This window comes from Corylus avellana, chromosome ca2 (assembly GCF_901000735.1).
Source record: "Corylus avellana chromosome ca2, CavTom2PMs-1.0".
NCBI lineage: Eukaryota > Viridiplantae > Streptophyta > Magnoliopsida > Fagales > Betulaceae > Corylus > Corylus avellana.
The window spans coordinates 48,271,710-48,290,211 of NC_081542.1; the positions used below are offsets into that span (position 1 = coordinate 48,271,710).

The 18,502-nt window shown below is 34.0% G+C and overlaps 2 protein-coding genes across 6 annotated transcripts; both read left to right on the top strand.

Moving 5' to 3' along the window:
- The first annotated feature begins 3,141 nt into the window (after nucleotides 1-3,141).
- LOC132172855 (protein S40-5) lies at nucleotides 3,142-4,599 on the top strand. Of its 2 annotated transcripts, none has more exons than XM_059584422.1 (3): nucleotides 3,142-3,315; nucleotides 3,484-3,674; nucleotides 3,857-4,599. In XM_059584422.1, the coding sequence occupies exon 3, from the start codon at nucleotides 3,868-3,870 to the stop codon at nucleotides 4,429-4,431; it is 564 nt and encodes a 187-aa protein (XP_059440405.1). In that variant the 5' UTR covers nucleotides 3,142-3,315; nucleotides 3,484-3,674; nucleotides 3,857-3,867; the 3' UTR covers nucleotides 4,432-4,599. The 2 variants fall into 2 exon arrangements, with proteins under 2 accessions (XP_059440405.1, XP_059440406.1); XM_059584423.1 differs by having other exon boundaries at nucleotides 3,866-4,599.
- A 5,610-nt stretch (nucleotides 4,600-10,209) lies between these two features.
- Nucleotides 10,210-15,702, top strand: LOC132170508 (probable beta-1,3-galactosyltransferase 2). Of its 4 annotated transcripts, none has more exons than XM_059581512.1 (12): nucleotides 10,210-10,346; nucleotides 10,447-10,588; nucleotides 11,745-11,841; nucleotides 12,396-12,427; nucleotides 12,554-12,765; nucleotides 12,909-12,969; nucleotides 13,240-13,312; nucleotides 13,455-13,578; nucleotides 14,011-14,098; nucleotides 14,187-14,312; nucleotides 14,723-14,832; nucleotides 15,173-15,702. In XM_059581512.1, the coding sequence occupies exons 2-12, from the start codon at nucleotides 10,482-10,484 to the stop codon at nucleotides 15,319-15,321; spliced, it is 1,179 nt and encodes a 392-aa protein (XP_059437495.1). In that variant the 5' UTR covers nucleotides 10,210-10,346; nucleotides 10,447-10,481; the 3' UTR covers nucleotides 15,322-15,702. The 4 variants fall into 4 exon arrangements, with proteins under 4 accessions (XP_059437495.1, XP_059437492.1, XP_059437494.1 ...); XM_059581509.1 differs by having other exon boundaries at nucleotides 10,212-10,346; nucleotides 12,393-12,427; XM_059581511.1 differs by having other exon boundaries at nucleotides 10,214-10,346; nucleotides 12,393-12,427; nucleotides 13,458-13,578.
- The last annotated feature ends 2,800 nt before the right edge of the window (nucleotides 15,703-18,502 follow it).

Here is an 18,502-nt window from a genome sequence, read left to right on the forward strand (position 1 = left end):
TTTTCTTGTCAATCGAGAGTAGATCCTTTTTGGATGGTAGAAAATTTAGAAATGGGTTCTTTCATTCAATAATTGTAAGGCTTGTAGTTAAGTTGATTATTATATGCCATTAAAAGTCTCTCACAAGAATTCCACATAATTATTCAACTATTTTGATGAATTCTACAAATTAAAATAATAAACGAATAAATTAATCTGCCGTCGAGACCGGCCATATTTTGGGCATAAATATTAATTCAATTACAAAATGGTTATGTTAACTCAACAATCTGGATTTATGTGATATTTTTTTGCTAAACAAAATTTTATTTGGTTAATGTTTTAGTAAATGCTTTTAAAGTATCTAATTGGTTTCTAAGATTAGATAGTTTGAAGCTTATCTCTAAGATTAGATAGTTTGAAGCTTATCTTTCACACCCATATAATTTAAAACTCATCTCTCTAACTCAATAGTTTATGAGAAAATATATGTTATATTTGAAACAAGCTCCCCTAAAAAGGGTAATCTACGGAGTTAAAAGTTCAAATTTAGAACATTTGCTTTGATATCATATTAAATTAATGCTTGAAATGTTTAAGCTAATAAGAAATGTGAATTTAATCATTTAATCAATATTTTAAGTTTTTTTGTTTTTTTTTGAAAAATCAATATGATCTCATTCATAGAAAAGTCAAGAGCACAAAAGCTCTTACATTCAAGATTCAAGCCGAAGCTAAAAGATCAAAGCCGAAGCTAAAAGATTACACATTATAGAGGGCAATAACAAACAGATCTTATATTGAAGTCTAAACTATGATGCCAAACATCCGCTAACTCATGACTAATATTCAGTTGTAACAACAGATCTGCTCTAGACAAACAATCAAATGCATAAGTAGCTCTTATTCCTCGACCTTGGGATTAGAAAAAATCCCATGTTGACACTCATCCTCCTCGACCTAAGGCCAGAAGTTGATAAAAATACTAAGAAATTGATAGCATTTATATCCCTAAAGTTCTGATGCAAAAGCTATTAAATTATTAATCAATTATATATAATAAGGAAAAGTTTGGTGAACTACTATAGTAGTAATGAGATTGATTAGTCTCAGCGCCACGTATCATGATAATTATTTATAGTGTCTTATGATAAGCTAAGAAGCTATTAATTCAATTATTCATATAATAACAACATTTTTTATGGCATTAATCTTGCATTATTCTTCGGCTAAGTTATAAATACGTTACTTCTTGTTGAGATTACTTACATAATCAAATAAGCTGATTAGGCATGACAAAGAAAGGTCTATTTAAATTGTTACACTTATTTAATTTAAAATTTTTTTAATGAAGAGTTAGTGGTCCTACACCCAATCTTGGATCGAGAGAACTTACCCAATATTTAAGTCGATATATTGGTTGGAGAAGATAATGAGCTTTACGGAATTTATAGAAGAAAAATGTTTGGTTAGAATGGTGCATACCTCGTGAATGAGCCCATTCAATTCCCTTCTTTTCTTTTCTTTTTTATGGAGTGTTTTCCCACGCTTGGTTGATTAGGAGTCTAGGTGGCAGTGGTTCGGATATGTTAGACACAACATCTCTCTATTGCTTATGCACCTGTCTACGTGGAATTGGCTGGATTCAATTAATCTATAAGCTTATCAGAAATGAGTATGTTTGAGCTAACCAAATGGGTCGGGGATGCCCACTTCTAGGAATTTATTATTGGTACACCAATTGATATGCTTAGAGATTTGTTTTAATACTATACATTCTAATGAGCATAAAAACTCATATAGTTGCTTTCAAAATAATAATAATAATAATAATCATAGTCATCTTACATATATACATGCTTCCTTAATACTAACCACCCACATAGGTGCTTCCCTAGTATAGTCTATAGTGGGTTTTGGAGTCTCTATTCCATGCATCATACCATTGTCATGGATTATTCTTTTTAATTTTTTTTTTAAAGTATTCCCTCTTTTCCATTAATAAACAATTCAAACACAAAAAACCTCAAAAAAAAAAAAAAGACTTTTGTATCACATCAAAACACTTTATCAAAAAAAAAAAAACACATCCAAAATACATTAACAAATAAATATTTTTTTAAGCAAAAAAATAAAATAAGCAAATTACCTCAAGTCTATTCGAACCGATGAGTTCTATAAAAATTCTCTCATAACGTTGTTTTAAATAAATATATATTTTTTAAGCACTTAACCTAAAGTAAAAAAAATAATAATAATAAAATTATGAGATTCACATGCGCATATAAATAAGCAAATTACTTAAATTAAGTCTATTGGAACTGATGATCAGTTCTATAAAAATTCTCTCAAAATTTTGTCTTAAATAAATATAATTTTTTAAGCCCTTAACCTAAAGTAAGAAGGTTTTTATGAAATTCACCTGCACATATAAATAAGCAAATTCTAATATATATATATATATATATATATATATATATATACTGGGATGGAGGATGTGATGACAGCTCTCTGCATGAAACAAAAGAAGCGTTGACCCACACATCTATGTTGGGTCATTATCCAACACACTCACGATTTGAGTTTGAGAAGACCCCTCACCCTTACTTCCACTACACAATTCGCTCTCTCTTAACTAGAATCTTTACTCTCTTTCTGCAGTAGTCCCCAAAGCCCAGGAAGCATTGAAGAATGAAGCAACAGATATATAGAAAAGTTGCAGTCACAGTTTAGTCCTCCTCACCAAAACAACGCACCACATTTCTCAATGCAATTTCATCCCAAAGCAACTACCTTTACTGCTTAAGCACCCTCTTCTAGGCATCCTTAAAAAAAAAAAATAATTTGCTTCACACTTCCACACACACAGAATATGAGAAAGAGAGAGAGAGAGAGAGAGAGAGAGAGAGCTTTTTCTCATTCAGCCTTTCACCCACCGGGCTTTTTCTCTGTTAACGCCGAATGAGCTGAGTTGCAGTGAGATGGAGATAAGGTTACGGAAATCAGTGAGGTTGGGTCTGGCCAATGGTTCTTCTCCACCTCTCCCAATCAAAAAAAGCAGGGCTTTTTATTTAGATTAAAAAAATATTTACTATTTGTATTACAAATATATTAAAGAAAAGGGGATTATGTGTATGTGTATGTGTATGTATATGTGTGAACCGAACCCCATTTCAAGACTGTCGACTGTTTTCTATATGTGGTAAAAGAAATGCTGTGATTGGACTAGGCTTGCTCAATGCCACAACACAACACCCTCCTTTTTCATCATCTTCTTTCTTCCTTCTGCCTGTTTGGCTCCTTCATTCTGTGGGCTTTTGGATTATTGCAATAAAGGTAAGGAGAAGCTGGAAAAGACTGTGGAAGTGAGATTAATATGGGGAGGAAATTACTTATTAGCTTTTCTTTTCCATTTCAAGTATTATGATGGGCCATAAAAGTTAATAGGCCAATTTTGATGTACTATATCTATTTTTGTTGTCTTTTTCTTCTCTGTTGTTGCAGGGTACCATTCTGAGCCTGACGCCCTTAGAATCTGTGATCTTCTTTGGATGTATTCAAGCCAGGGAAAAGGGCTTCCACAGCTTCTCTTGCTTTCTTTCTCTCTGTGTTGGTTTTTTTGGGGTTGTGCACAGTAACTATTTCAGAAATCTTTGAAAAGCCCTGATTTTGGAGGGTATCGAAACAAAGGCAAGGTAGATTCCTGATATTATTCTCTTCCACCTTTCTCCCTTCTATTCCCAAGAAAAAAAATAATAATTCAGATTTATCTCATTATTAGATACAAAAAGTTGCTTCCTTCTATTTATATTGAAAGAAAGAGTTCTATTGCTGCATAATTCTCTCTCTCTCTCTTATTAATACTCAAACTTTTTAGAGCAAGCAGCAATGGCAGATAGGAAGGGTATCATGGGCAAGAGCAGTGGTTTTGGAGGGAGCTCAAGGAGAGATGAAGACTTTGAAGAAGAAGATGTGTGGAGTTTGATTAAGGAGAGGAAACCCAAAGAGCACTCCTCTGCTTCTTCTTCTTCTGCATGGCGCCTTCCTTCTGCTCCAAGAATGATTCCAAGGGTTTACACTCCACCAACCCATGAAGCCTGCAGAGTGGTTCAACAATCCTCTGCTCCTGTGGACATTCCTGATTGGTCTAAGATTTATGGAAAAAATGCCAAAATTGACTCAAGGCGGCCTGGTTCATGGGTGGATGATGATGGGGATGATGATGGTACTGCAGTTAGTAATGGAGTTGCTTATCATAATGACGATGACGATGATGATGATGATAATGATGATGGTGATATGGTTCCCCCACATGAATGGATTGCTAGGAAGCTTGCAAGGAGCCAGATTTCATCTTTCTCTGTGTGTGAAGGGATTGGCAGGACACTCAAAGGAAGAGATCTTAGCAAAGTGAGAAATGCTATCTTGACAAAAACTGGTTTTCTAGAGTAGCTTCCTCACCATGTCATCATCATCGTCATCATCATCATATTCTGGCATTACCACCATTAAATGTTCATCATTCTTAGCCATATATGTTTAATTTCCCACGTAATCTTTCTTTTTCTTGTTTTAATTATTGCTGGTAGCATTGGATCTGATGTACTGAAGTAGAGTCCAGGGGGCGGGGGTAGACCCTTTAGCAGCCTCTGAGAATTTTGTCTGCTAGTCTAGTACAATGAGTTTTGGGAAAATGGAATGCACCTGGCCTATGAAAGTTCATCAGTTCATCTTCATCTGTCAAATCTTTTTGCTGCTTTTTCATTTCTTTTTAATTTTCTATCTTTATTACAGTTTTATAACTCCCTCGCTCATGCATGTTTATTTTCTCCCCCACTTTTTCTTTCTTTCTTTTACTTGTAGAAACTTTGAAAATTCTATTATCCATAGTCAAATCATAAAGCTTTTCTCGAAATTAAGATGTTTGTTCTTCCCAATAACATTAACAGATCAATTACATGCATTTTAATATCATGATTTGAAGGAAAACTTTGTTAGTATATGGTGCACTCACCACCAAAGAATAAGAAATAAATAAATATATATTAGTCACCCCACTATTTTTTTACTCCTTCTCTCAACGTTGCTTTCCTAAGGTGTCATGATTTTTCTTCCCATTAAATGTTTATGACAATATAATATAATCTAATCATCAATTATTAGCGTCGAAACTATGATTTTGGTTCATGGGAGACAAGATTAAAAGGTAGAGTGAAAAATATATATATATATATTAAAAATATTAAAGTACTTTTATAATTTTTCTTACTAGGTTATCTTATTCTATGTTTTTTTTTTTTTTGTAATTTATGTTGTACACATTGAATAATATATCGCGGATTTAATTTACTTGCATATTTCAAATACATTTTCTCTCATCTTACAAAATTAATGAGCTATATAATATGGGAATTTTCTAATATAATTTTCCTTTTCTCTAAAGAAACTTAGAAAGTAAAATACATATAAGAAGACTATTTATTTATTTATTTTTGTTCAAAGAAAGATCAGTTTGAGAAAATTTAAAAGATATTTTCTTTATTGTTTTCATCATTCCTGTTATTGGAAAGGGAACCAAAAGTAATTAACCTTATAATTAATTTACTTTGTTGAAATTCTTAAAAGGAGAAATTAAAGCATTTCCCGAAGAATGAAAAGGCTTAAACTTTAAGATATCAAAAGATAGATATTGGAAGAACTACCCTTCTTTGCTTTACAATAGCATAGAATATACGGATTAACTATCATCGATAATAAAAGGAATATAGCATGTGATTTTTTATTTTTTATTTTGGTTGAAACAAACCGTTTAACTTATTTATTGTCCGTCGGCATTAATTTGTCGGGAATTCATATCATTCCCTTTATAAAACCTTATTTATTTTCCTAACACTTTTAAAAGTCAATTAGATTGTCGCCCGTCCCTAATTCCACCGCTATCGCATAAGAAAGGTTCCTCACTTCTGTTATTTTGGCCATGGTCCTGCCTTACCTTGTTTTAGTTGTTGCCATAACGAATCTTTACTTTTTATAAAGTACGAGTGGGGTAAAAGCATAATAAAATAATAAGAAAACATCACACATGCAGCAAGATCTATGTGGTTGCAGATATGCACCTCCTATGAGTAGTGAGAGAGATGGCATCAACAATTAATGAGACGTTTTATTGATTTTTTTTTTTTTTGAAAAAAATGTTTTGATGTGATTTAAATGTGAGAAATGTTTTTTTAAGTTTAAATTTGAGAAGAAAAAAAACAGTTGTGGGACATAGGGTGTTCAAGCAAGTCGATTATAACCGACTCGCCAACCGATAAGTTTGGTAGTCGGTTATTAAAAATAGCTAATTGACTATGGCGATTGTGGTTAGCGATTTTATGGGTAGAGAAATGCGGTTATAACCGATAACCGCCTTTATTTATATACCAGACTTGTTGAGTTGTTGGCTGTGCTTACTGCTTTACTTCTATTTGGTTTGTATTTTGTAATATAAATCTAGATTTGGGATTTGTCTTTTTAATTTTTTCATTTGTATTTGGATTAATGGATTTGGGCTATATTTTTTTAGCCATGTTTTTGGGCTAGAATTTATTTGGTCATGTTTTTTTCCATTTTTTTTTTTTTTTGGGGTAACATTTTGGCCTTAAACCCTTAAAATAAGACCAAAAAATAGCAAATTAAAGGCCCAAAACACTTAAAATGCCCAAAAGCCCATTAAAAAAAACGGTTATAACCGCTCGATTATTGGATTGAATAACCACTAACCGCCAGTTATAAATTAAAATAACTCATAACCGCCTAAGCGGTTGCGGTTATTAAAAACCAATAACCGTCCAAGTCGATTGCGATTACTGATTATAGCCAATAACCGAAGGTTATAACTATTTGAACACCCCCAATGAGACGTTTTATTGAATTTCTTTGTTTGCGGGATCCATTTTTCCACAAGAGCTAAGTAAACAAAAAAATATAGAATGAATTGCTACCTACATCAATAAATATGATAAATGAGTTTCCTTATAGGTTTGTCATTAATTTCCTTTATGTTCTAGTCTACCTCACCTACCACAATCTCTCTATAAATAGAGCATATTATTATATTAACCTAATTGTATCATACAATTCAATACAATTAGGATGTATCCGTAATGACTCATATCAATGGTGGAGTTTGGCTTCTAAGGCTAAATTACCCCAAATTCCTTGCATTCTTCTTCCTCTCTTGCTTTTACCATTATTCCGTTTTTTTATATTTTACACAAATTTCTACATGGTATTAGAGTCACATTTTTCTTGGTGCCTCTAAAAATCCTCATTTTCTGCCCGTGCAAGTTTTCTTATTTAAGCATTAATTTCTTCTAATTTGAGTTGGAGGAAATTCTTCTAATCCAATTTATTAAATTGACATTTATTACACACTTTTGATACGTGTTGGCATGTGATTTGAAACACACACCAAAAAAATAATTTTAATGTCCTCCAATTACATGTTGACACATGCCAAAAATTATAAAATAATCTTACATTTTCCTTTTAAAAATGTAGGTGGAAATCAGTTTAATAGATTGGATCGAAAATTTGGTTGAAAAACTTTGTTGTTGTGTGACTATTTCATCACTCAGTTTGACTACTCTCACCTTCATTTTTCCTTTGCACTTGTTTGTTATATTCGTATTTTTCGTTCTTTTGTTCTGTGTGTGCTTCTATATGTCCACATTTTGTGACTTCAAATAGCAAGAATCCAGAAATTACAAATGCATATCTAAACCCCTTTCTCATCCGAATAAAGGGCCACCAATAATGAATAAAGTAGATGAAGAGAATCCTCATGCACCTCCTCCCTGGACAGATTCCTTGTTTTTGCAGTATCTACACACGGATCCGATCTCTAGCAATTTGATGTTCAAATCATTTGTAAGAGAGTTTTTATAGAGTCTACTTCTCCAAAAATAAAGACAAAGTACTCGAAACTTCGAAATCTGCTCAAACAAGTAGGCTCTATATGAACTTTTTCATATTTACTACTCGAATTGCTAGCGACCCGGCTGAAAGAATTGTTGAGAATCTCTCTATCCACATCTATACCCAAGAAATAGCAAAGATTCAATATTCTGAGCTCCACCAAGAAGCTGCTTATCCCCTTTTGTCGACACGAATATGAATCATAATTGCTTAGAAATGCCTGACTCCTTTCAACACCTACCCCTGATTTTTACATGTCGAGCATCCTCCAAGAGTCAACTGGACCACGCGACTCATTTTGCTTGCCATAAGATCCCAAAAAGGCTGTCAATTGGTCACAAATGATGGGTGGTATTTCCATTAATCTTTATTTATTTAAAATTAGTTTTCTTTAAACTTGTTACATGCCCAAAAATCTTATCTTCTTATGTAATGTCCCCCTCTTAATAAATCTTATCTTAATTTGTACGTTGGTGGTTCCCCGTATGAAAATAATTTGAATAAAAAACTAAGGAATCATCAATCATGCTCTGTGGCGTCTCATATCACCTAGGTATGGAGATGAGAATGTACTTAAATGTATACTTACACCTTTAATGACAATAACGCGTTTTAAAGCTGTGATGGTCATGATCTCACCAAAACTCCGTAGTTAAGTATGCTTCTACGAGAATAGTACATGGAAGTTAAGCATGTTTTTGTGAGAGTAGTACCAGGATGGGTGACTTCCTAAAAAGTCTGGTCCGGGGGAGTCAAAAGCAGACAATATTGTGTGTCAATGGGGTGAGGTGTTACAAATGGTAGCAGAGCCATTACCCAACCCGAGATAGGGGGAGCGTGCACAAGCCCATGAAGGTCGCTAGCGGGAACTTGCTGGAACGGACGCCAAGAGTGGGCTAATCTCATGAGGGTCGCTAGCGGGGACGCTGGGTCCTAAGATGAGGTGATTGTGGTGTCCCACATAGCCTGGGTATGGAGATGGAGATGTACTTAAATGTATACTTACACCCTTAATAACAACAATACATTTTAAAGCCGTGATAGTTATGATCTCACCAGAACTTTGCAGTTAAGCATGCTTCTGCGAGAGTAGTACCAGGATATATAGGTGACCTACTGGGAAGTCTGGTTGGGGGGAGTCAAAAGCGAACAATATTGTGTGTCAATGGAGTATGATGTTATATGCTCTCTCTTTAACTAATTAAACAGAATTTACATAAATATTTTTATTCACATATTATTAGTATGTACATAGATATTTTCTTTTCTTATTAAATATTTAGGCAGTAGTTTTTTATTTTTTATTTGATTTTTATTTTTATTTTTATTTTTTTTTTACATGTCCGCACAAGACGGGAGATGGGAATTCGAACTAGTAACTTCCGCTTTATTAGGCGTGGTCCCAGCCTATAAAGCTAGCTCTTGGGGACTTTTTTGATTTTATTGCTTAGGCATCATCTTAAATATAAAGTTAACATCTAAGGATATTGACCTATTTTAAAAATTAATGTGTCTTTTAATATAGTATTAAAAATAATGATTAAATCGTTTACCGTATTTGTATTGTGTAAATCTTTTTCTTTTCATTTTAATGATTTTTTTTTTACTCAAACTGTGATGAACAAGAAGAACAATAACGAAGTTACAGAAACCAAACAGGAACAACACTATTCTTAACGGCAATTCACAGCCCCGGACGGAATTCTTGTGACGAAACTAGCGAGCGGAAAAGCTACCAGTAAAGATGTTTGTAGCGGCCTATGCGGAAATATTGTGAGTGTAGTTGAAGACACTTATATTTATTTTAGCTTTTAAAGGAGCTAAAAAAAAAAAAAAAAAAAAAAAAAAGTTATAGGATGATGTCCAGGAGAAAGGAAAAAAAGAAAAAAAAAAAAGAAAGAGAGGAATTCATTAGGATGGGGGTGGTCTTTTCCTCCCCTGAGATATGGGGCGAGGCTTTGCAACGGGGGAGTTTCCTCTTTAATGAAAATATATTTTTGTATAGTTTTTTTTTTTTTTAATATTTCTACTCCCATTTGTATTTTTTGTCCTAATGTAATTTGCAGAGTTTGAAGTCCCGTTTTTATAATAATGAGAATATTTATTTAACAGTTTTAACATTTATTTGGGGGGTTAAATTTTCAATAAATAGAAAAAAAAAAATGAATGAAACCAAGATCCTATAACTCCACCTGTTACCATCTTTTACCTGCAACGGTGGTTGTTATTTGTAAAACCTGTATAAATTCCATTCATTTACAGAGAACCGTTTGGTAAAAAGGACGGTTTAAGGAATTGGGATTATTAAGAAGGTCGGTTTAGTGGGTCTTCCTCACTTACTCTGTATGCACACCTCTGGCCTCTAAAGGAGGGACAGAGTGTGTAGAAGTGAAACAGAGACTGTAAAGGTTGTCCTTATCTCTGGGTCTGTCTGGTTTTGGCTCTCTCTACTTCTCTTTTCTTTTTTTTTCTTTTTTTTTTTTCACTTAAAAATATTTCCTTTTATAGTGGAGGCAGTGAGCTGAGTGTAGAGAAGCAACAAAATGTCTATGAAAAGTAGAGGAGTGTTTGCTAAGAATTTTATGCCTAGGAACTGGACTCTTTTGCTGTGCTTGGGCAGCTTCTGTGCTGGAATGCTCTTCACCAACAGGTAGTTTTCTCAAATGGGGTCTCTCTTACTTTCTCTAAATTTCCAATTTTTAGTCACTGAAGTGGTTGCTTTAACTGAACTACGCACTTTTGCATAATGGGTGTCACCTAATTCGTAGAATTAGGTGGGTTTTGTGGAATAAATATGAAGAGATTGTTTTGATTGTCTGTATGTTACTCTTTGTTATTGGGTGTTCTTGTCAATTGGGTCATTGCTGCACTTGTTGAAGAGGGTTTGAACTGAACTGAACTAATGTTGTCTGGGTAGTTTAGAAGTATGTGTGTGCTTTGTAATGTGATTCTTGAATTTGGGTACTCTTGCCTTGCATTAGTTCACATGTTCTCCCTTTGCACTTGTTTTGTTTGTAATCTGTCGGTGGTTGTCCTTTTCTTCACAATGTGGGTTCTTTTTTCTTTTTTCCTGAGATCACAATGTGGGTTTTCAATTTTCAGCAAAAGAGGGTAGGTATATGCAATAGAAAAAAATGTTTTTTCTTGGTCTGTGGTCCTTTGTCAAACTTCATAATTTTCATGGTATACTTGTTAACTTTTGACTTAAACCTCGTGTCTCTAAAATGAGCTGTTGAGAGTGTTGCCTTGCATGAAATATAGCCCAAATTGTCTAATGCTGATCTTCCTTGTCAGCCTATTTTTTATTTTTTTTTTCTTTTTGTTTGGCTGCAAGGAAAATTATTGCAAAATTAAACAAAAAGAGCTTCTAAAATATCTTCTTCTTTTTTTAATATTTTTTTTTAATGTTATTTTAGCTACAGAGACTTGTGAAACTCAACTCAACCAGACCAAATAGTTGTGGTAGGTCATGTTAGGTCCAATTCAATGAACACCTGATATTTAAAATCACTTTTTTTTTTAATCTTATTTCTCAACTAAAAAGATATCTTATACTGCTTCTCAGGCTTATTATTTTGCATTTTCTTGTCGCTACCTTAGGCCACAGGCCACATAATTTTATGTTGTATAACCATGTTTCCATATCAATAGGTAACATGCTTCTATTATTTTGATTTTTAAAAAAAAAAAAAAATTGCCAAGAGGAATTTTTTTTTCTATTGCCTTTTTATGGGTAAGTTACATGTAAAGGCAGCTGCTTGTTAGTAGCATATGCACACCATATTAATCAAGAATTTTTATATCAGGATGTGGATGGTGCCTGAGGATAAAGGTATTGTAAAGACATCTACACTTGAAGATGCCCAAACAGACTTAAAATTTGAGGACGGTGATCCGAAACTTGTGAGTACATTTAGTAAACTTGTATTCATGAGCCATATTATACCCTGATCATTATCATCATCATTATTATTTTCACCTCAAAAGGTAGTTTTCTTCAAATATGAAGCTTCCAGATCAGAATTGCAAATATTTTGGAAGAATGTATCAGTGATGGCTTTTATGTTAATGAATTTATTCACAATGAAACCTCAGTGCTTGGAAATGCCATTTCTAGGAAATAATGCTTTTGGAAGTCCAGATTTGATAAGTAACTTTATTTTTACTTTTGGGAGAAGGGGATTGGATGGGGGTGTTACTGGAAAGGTTTTTGGTAACTGTTTCTTCAAAAGTAGCTTTTCTACTTCAATACCGATGTCCACACAAAGTTACAGAACCAGATATACCAAAGAGATTGCCATTCTCACTCTAGTTGCTTCAGAAATCATTCTTTCTTCCAAACTTAGTTTAATCATGCTCTATTATCTTTAGCTTTATTTTTGCTTCTTAATGTAAATCATTTGTATTTGATATGTTTGTAAAAATATTTTCTCTAACTTTCTTGCCTTTATCAGAAGGTTGTACAGCGCAGCAGCAATGAAAGTATAGGGTAAGTTTCAAAGACCCACCCAGCATGATATGTACAAGCTATACTGATGCCTGTTTAGGCTGGATTTCACTTATGTGCCTATTGAGTGACTTAAATGCAAACCTTATTGCTGTATATGATATGCAGGACACTGGATAAGACAATACCAAAATTGGAGATGAAATTAACTGAAGCTAGGGAAGCACATGAATCTGTAATGGATGGCTTTCCTATATCAGAAAACTTGAAGAAGGATGAAACAAATATGAAAAGAAAATACTTTATGGTCATAGGAATCAATACAGCTTTTAGTAGCCGAAAACGAAGAGATTCTGTTCGTGCGACTTGGATGCCACAAGGTGTATTAACTTTGGCTCCACATTTCCCTTATACATGCTCACTCTCTCTCTCTCTCTAAATTTAAGAACCTGTCATATGCTATTCCATTTCCTTGGTATATTCATATGTGATTATTGGGTTCTCATGGATTAAACATTACTAGGTGACAAGAGAAAGAAATTGGAGGAGAAGGGCATAGTGATACACTTTGTTATAGGTCACAGGTGATCTTCATTTGTCTTTATAGCTATTCTCAGTTTTTGCCTCACTTTTTTCTATCTACTCTTTTACCTAACACTATAATTTTCAGCCTCATGCTGCTGAGCCTGGTTTGTTCTGTTTTAATAATAAGATATGAAGTTTGTGGCCTTAGCAGAGCAGTCCTCTGCACGGATGCATTATCTTCTCAATTTACCATTATGCTAAACTGGTTATATGCATGAATTAGTATAAATTATTTGGCTGTATCTTACTAATTTACCTTTTGTCACTAGTTCAACACCTGGTGGTATTCTTGATAAAGCAGTTGAAGCAGAGGAAATGATGCATGGAGACTTCTTGCGGCTGGTGAGCTCTTCTTCTACCCCCTCTAAGCTGTTTGCTAAGTTTTAACTACCCATGAAACTCCCAGCTATCGATAAATTTTGGTAGTACGAAAATAGACTGAAAGAAATTTTTATTGGCCTCATTTTTGTTTGCTGATATGAAGCAGGACCATGTTGAGGGCTACATGGAATTATCAGCCAAAACGAAGACTTATTTTTCAACTGCTGTTGCCTTGTGGGATGCAGAATTTTACATTAAAGTTGATGATGATGTTCATGTAAATTTAGGTAATGATAGTTTCTGTTTTCCTGCATTTCTTCCTTCATCTTGCATTTGTGATTTTTAGATTCTGAAAAGTCCTTTTGTATATATTTTAGTTTTGTATTTAGGATAAGAGTTTAGGATCTATGTTTTTTGAGATGAGTATTCTGATTAAGTTAAAAGTGGTATAGCTATGGTTCTTACTTCTTGGACATGCAGCCATGAATTTGTCAGCCAATGATAAAAAAAATAATAATAATAAAATAAATAAATAAATTATTGTGAGTTTTTGAGTGAATCAGTCAAAAGTTGCTCTTGGAGGGTTTTATTAAACCACCTGATTGGCTCCATCTGAAGTTTAGGGTTACTTGTGAGAATAGTAATCTATATTACTCCTGTTATGTTATTACATTTGATCCTTTTTCTCATTTGAGTTCATTTACTTAAAAATACTGCAGCTACACTTGGAACAACTCTATCTGGACATCGTATGAAACCTCGGGTTTATATTGGCTGCATGAAGTCTGGTCCTGTCCTTGCTCGAAAGTAAGCAGATTTGTGTATTTTTTGAATTAGCTGAATATATTGATAATGGTAAGAATCTGATTTCGATGGCATCCTTTCTTTGGATCAGGGGAGTGAAATACCATGAACCCCAGTATTGGAAATTTGGTGAGGTGGGAAACCACTATTTCCGTCATGCTACAGGACAATTATATGCTATCTCAAAAGATGTGGCTACTTATATATCAACAAACCAGTAAGTTTTCAGAGTCTTTACCTTTTGGGCAGTTCAAACTTCTTATGATTGAATGGGCTGACAGATGGATAAGATACCACAGAGTTTCTCTATGAATTTGCAGCTGGAACCAAGAGGTTCTGGTTCCATTGCCATATTCAAGTTCAAGTTTTAGTAGGTTGGGTACCTCTATTAGCTTTATTTGTAACATAACCATAGCTAGATATTAGGATGAGAAATGCTACATAACTCCCAAGTTTACACTCCCAGATGATCAGGATCTAATGGTGATTTTATTGCCACGTCAAGGGGTGAGCATTTGAGAGTGTAAACTTAGGAGTTTGTGTAGAATTTCTCCATTAGAAATGGCTAATTTGGGCCATGCCGTGGCCTTTAATCTTCTGATGGTAATTTATTTGGAATTATCTCAGGCATATACTGCACAAATATGCCAATGAAGATGTTTCATTGGGATCATGGTTAATTGGTTTAGATGTGGAGCATGTGGACGAGAGGAGACTTTGTTGTGGCACCCCACCTGGTAATTTAAAATTTTATTTTGCTGTTTTAATTACTTTTTCCTTTTTATGCTTTTGCCACCATGTTTTGCTATTTGAAATAACATGTCTTGTGTTACAAGCAACTTAGTCAGTACTAAGCAGCTAATGAAAGTTTGAATGTCTAAAAATGTCTATTCTGTACATGAAATAAAAAATCATCTTCTTTGGTACATGAATTTATCATGATGTCAGTGTTGTAAAACCAGGATCAACAAGGAATTTGACTTCATTTATTTTTGTCAGAATGATAAAAGTAGATTTTAAAAATGAACTGTTTCTTACATGGATTTCCCTATAGAGTTGATGTAATTGTTCCTGCAGATTGTGAGTGGAAGGCGCAGGCAGGCAACATCTGTGTTGCTTCATTTGATTGGAAATGCAGCGGGATTTGCAAGTCTGTTGAGAGGATGGCAGATGTTCACCAGCGGTGTGGTGAGGATGAGAATGCTCTATGGAGTGCAGGCTTCTGAGAGACAGGCAGCTGTTCCTCCAAACTCAGGAAGGATATACAGATAACTGAAGAGGCAAGCATTCGAATGCGCCTTTTCTGGTCAACATCTACATGTTTTTTAAGTATAGAGGATATATGTGCAATTATGCACTACCAGCATAGGATATCATAATTAAGGAGAATAGAGAAGCCTTGCTGCTTGGGGCCCTTCTGCATTTTAGTGGATGAGATCAACTCCTATAGCGGCCAGAGAATGAATAGACTGTGACAACCCATTCTTTATATGGTGGGAGGGCTTCATTGTAAGTTCTGCCATGGCCATTGAGCTTAATAATATGTAATAATTTTTGTGAACAACTTTTGCTGCTTTTTGCTCAATATATAATATATTTTGAGTTAACCTTTGAAGGGTCCTCTCTCTCTTTCTGTTTATTTAATAAAATAATTATGAGTAAATGGTGTTCTCTTTTATTTAAAGCCTAATCTGGTGGATCTAAGAAAACATAAGATTCCAGATGAGAAATGTAGTGTATCAAACAAAACTTAGCTATCCCCCTTTTCCCCCATTGAATAGAAAAAATAAATAAACAAAACAAAACTTAGCTAACTTTTAGATTTGGAGAAATCATTCTCAAACTCATGCGTTAACTTTCTTTGCAAGCAATGTGAAATACATGCTAGGAAGTTAGGAACATTGATTTGGTCATAATTGGCATTTACAGCTTAATTATAGCAAACACAAGAAAATCTATTTATATCTTCGTCTTTAAATACTCTGTTACAACTCTCAGGCATACAGTTTCGTCTCCCACTAGCCTCTTTAAGAACTGAAGTTGCTATTGAAATCCTCCAAATCCTCAAGTTCATTAATTTCTCCAGTAATTAGCATTAAAATGACAAAAGTACATGACCAGGACATCAACAGCTATAGGTACGTAGCAAAACGACCTTTATCTTCTCAGGCTTTCTTTCTCAGGATCAATGATCAAGAAAGGTACAATCTGCTAGCTTTAGCCAGTAAAATCTATTGACATCTTGCCAGAAACTTGGTGTTAAATTTTTTTCTTCACGAAAATTTGGAAGAGTTTATAAAAGAAGATATATCATTAATAACAACAATAATAAGATTTATTATGATTAACTTCCATCAATGCCATCGTTGCTGGTTATTTTCCTGCTGTCATATGAGTGGCAGGTACATTATCAACCCATATATATATATATATATACGTTGATTTGCACGTTATTTTCCTTCTCTCTTTCTTTGTGAGCAAGACACTGATAACATTAATAGAAAATAAATCTAGGGTGGGGGACCCAACAAACGCTCCCAATATGGTCATAACAGTGCAAGAACTTAAAAAGAAGAAGAAGACAGAAAACAAATTTAAATAAAGACCTCTCTTTCGTTTTTTCTTTACAAAACAAAAATATTAGCAAATTAACAAATCAAAGTACAAAATAATCTGATTACTTTAATGTTTATATCACGTCAAACAATAAACAAAAAAACAAAAAACATTTAAAAAGTATTAATAAGGAGCAAGTAGTACAGTAATAGAGAGGTTTTAAAGATGAGAGAACAAGGAACAGATGGAATATTGTCACCTACCAATTCCACATTGTCAAAAAAGGCAGTGAACCTTCACGTTGAAGTAAACTAAAGGAAAGTCTTTGTGTGGTAGTATCTACTATCTACCACACAAAGTCAACCATTTTGTTACATGACCATGACCCTTCATTTGCAGACAAAAGAAATTCTAATTAAAAAGACTCACCCCAAAAAAAAAAAAAAAAAAAAAAAAAAAACCTAGCAAAAAGAGGCTTTTACTAGAGCATGCTTTTTCTCTCAGCCTGCAAGAAAAACTATACAAGATTTATTCCTAACCTTATCCATGAAGTCCACCCTGCAAAATCTGCAAAACGAAATGCCGCTTGAAAACAAAAAAGAAAGTCTTCAAATGTTGTAGACTCATGATGAAGAATATTGATAATCAGCTGTTGCATGTGATATTGGCACGGCTCAATCAAATAACAGAGCTCTAGCCTGAGAGATTTCTGCTTTCAGATTGAACCGTACCAACATCTCATGCTCTTAATTTGTTATTCATCAATAAAAAAAGAAAGAGAAATAGAGCTTCATGTGACTAGCCTCACGGGAACAGAAGAAGAACAAGAGAGGCGAAGGAGGTGGGATATGTTTCTTTGGAGTAAATGGGATGTCTTGTGGGAATCTCATGATCTTAATGAGAGTGAGAGAAGAGAGAGAGAGAGAGGCATGGCATTGAATTTGCCAACAACCCCACAACAAAAAAGGTGGTGGGTATATTAAATTCAAAGTCTTAGAGAGAGGGGAAAAGCTGGGAGAGGAAAAACATTCATCTTTCAATTTGTATATCATGAATGTTGAAGAGGGTATGCATGTTGGTATTATGTCACAACAATTTGAAATTCAAAAAAGTATAACAAAAAGTAGTCTCCCCATGGTTGGTGAAGTTAATTTTTAGGTGCCTTATCTGATATTCCACCAAACAAACTTTTGAATCGGAGGCCATTAAAGTTGGTTTTCAAACACAATTTACCAAGTTTCTAATTCCCCCTTCTCACAGACTCTGTAAATAATGCCCTTAGAGACCCATGCAAAGGCACAACTTCGCTATTTTCATTTTGTCTCTACCTCTTTTAACAGCCAAATAATGTAGAAGCCCCATCAACTTGGTCTTCTTTTTCTTTTTCCTTTTTTCCTTTTGTGGGTAAGTAAAGTTCTGACTATGCCACCAGAAACTTTTGTCCATAATTAACGCCACGCAATTACAAAGTTTTGAACTCTTCTCAACCTCATCTTTAAACTTATATTTGTTTATTTTCTTTGCAGTAAATATTTAGATGGACATGCACTTCGCGTCAATATAACGTCAGTTTCCCTGCTGGTAATCATCCCATAAATAGTTACATGAAAAATAATTAAAGAGATATAAGCCAGCTTAAGAGGCTCTCCTAACTTATAGAGCCTTCTATAAAAAGAGGCACACATATATATTTAATTAGCTACGCACATATTCTCTTCTCTCCCGCTCTCTCTATTCAATTTTCTTTAAAAGAACTATTTATTTACTTAAATAATGGATCAAGGCTCTTCCGATCCCTCGGGACCGGTGGTTTTTGGTAACTTTTTTCCTTGTTTTTAGCAAGTGACTCGT

What these genes read in the sequence shown, in the direction of transcription:
- LOC132172855 (XM_059584422.1), top strand. Translation starts at nt 3,868, where the DNA reads ATGGCAGATAGGAAGGGTATCATGGGCAAGAGCAGTGGTTTTGGAGGG.
- LOC132170508 (XM_059581509.1), top strand. Translation starts at nt 10,482, where the DNA reads ATGTCTATGAAAAGTAGAGGAGTGTTTGCTAAGAATTTTATGCCTAGG. An exon ending in GGAATGCTCTTCACCAACAG is followed by an intron (nt 10,589 to 11,744) that starts GTAGTTTTCTCA and finishes TTTTTATATCAG; the next exon opens with GATGTGGATGGTGCCTGAGG. An exon ending in TTGTTGTGGCACCCCACCTG is followed by an intron (nt 14,833 to 15,172) that starts GTAATTTAAAAT and finishes TTGTTCCTGCAG; the next exon opens with ATTGTGAGTGGAAGGCGCAG.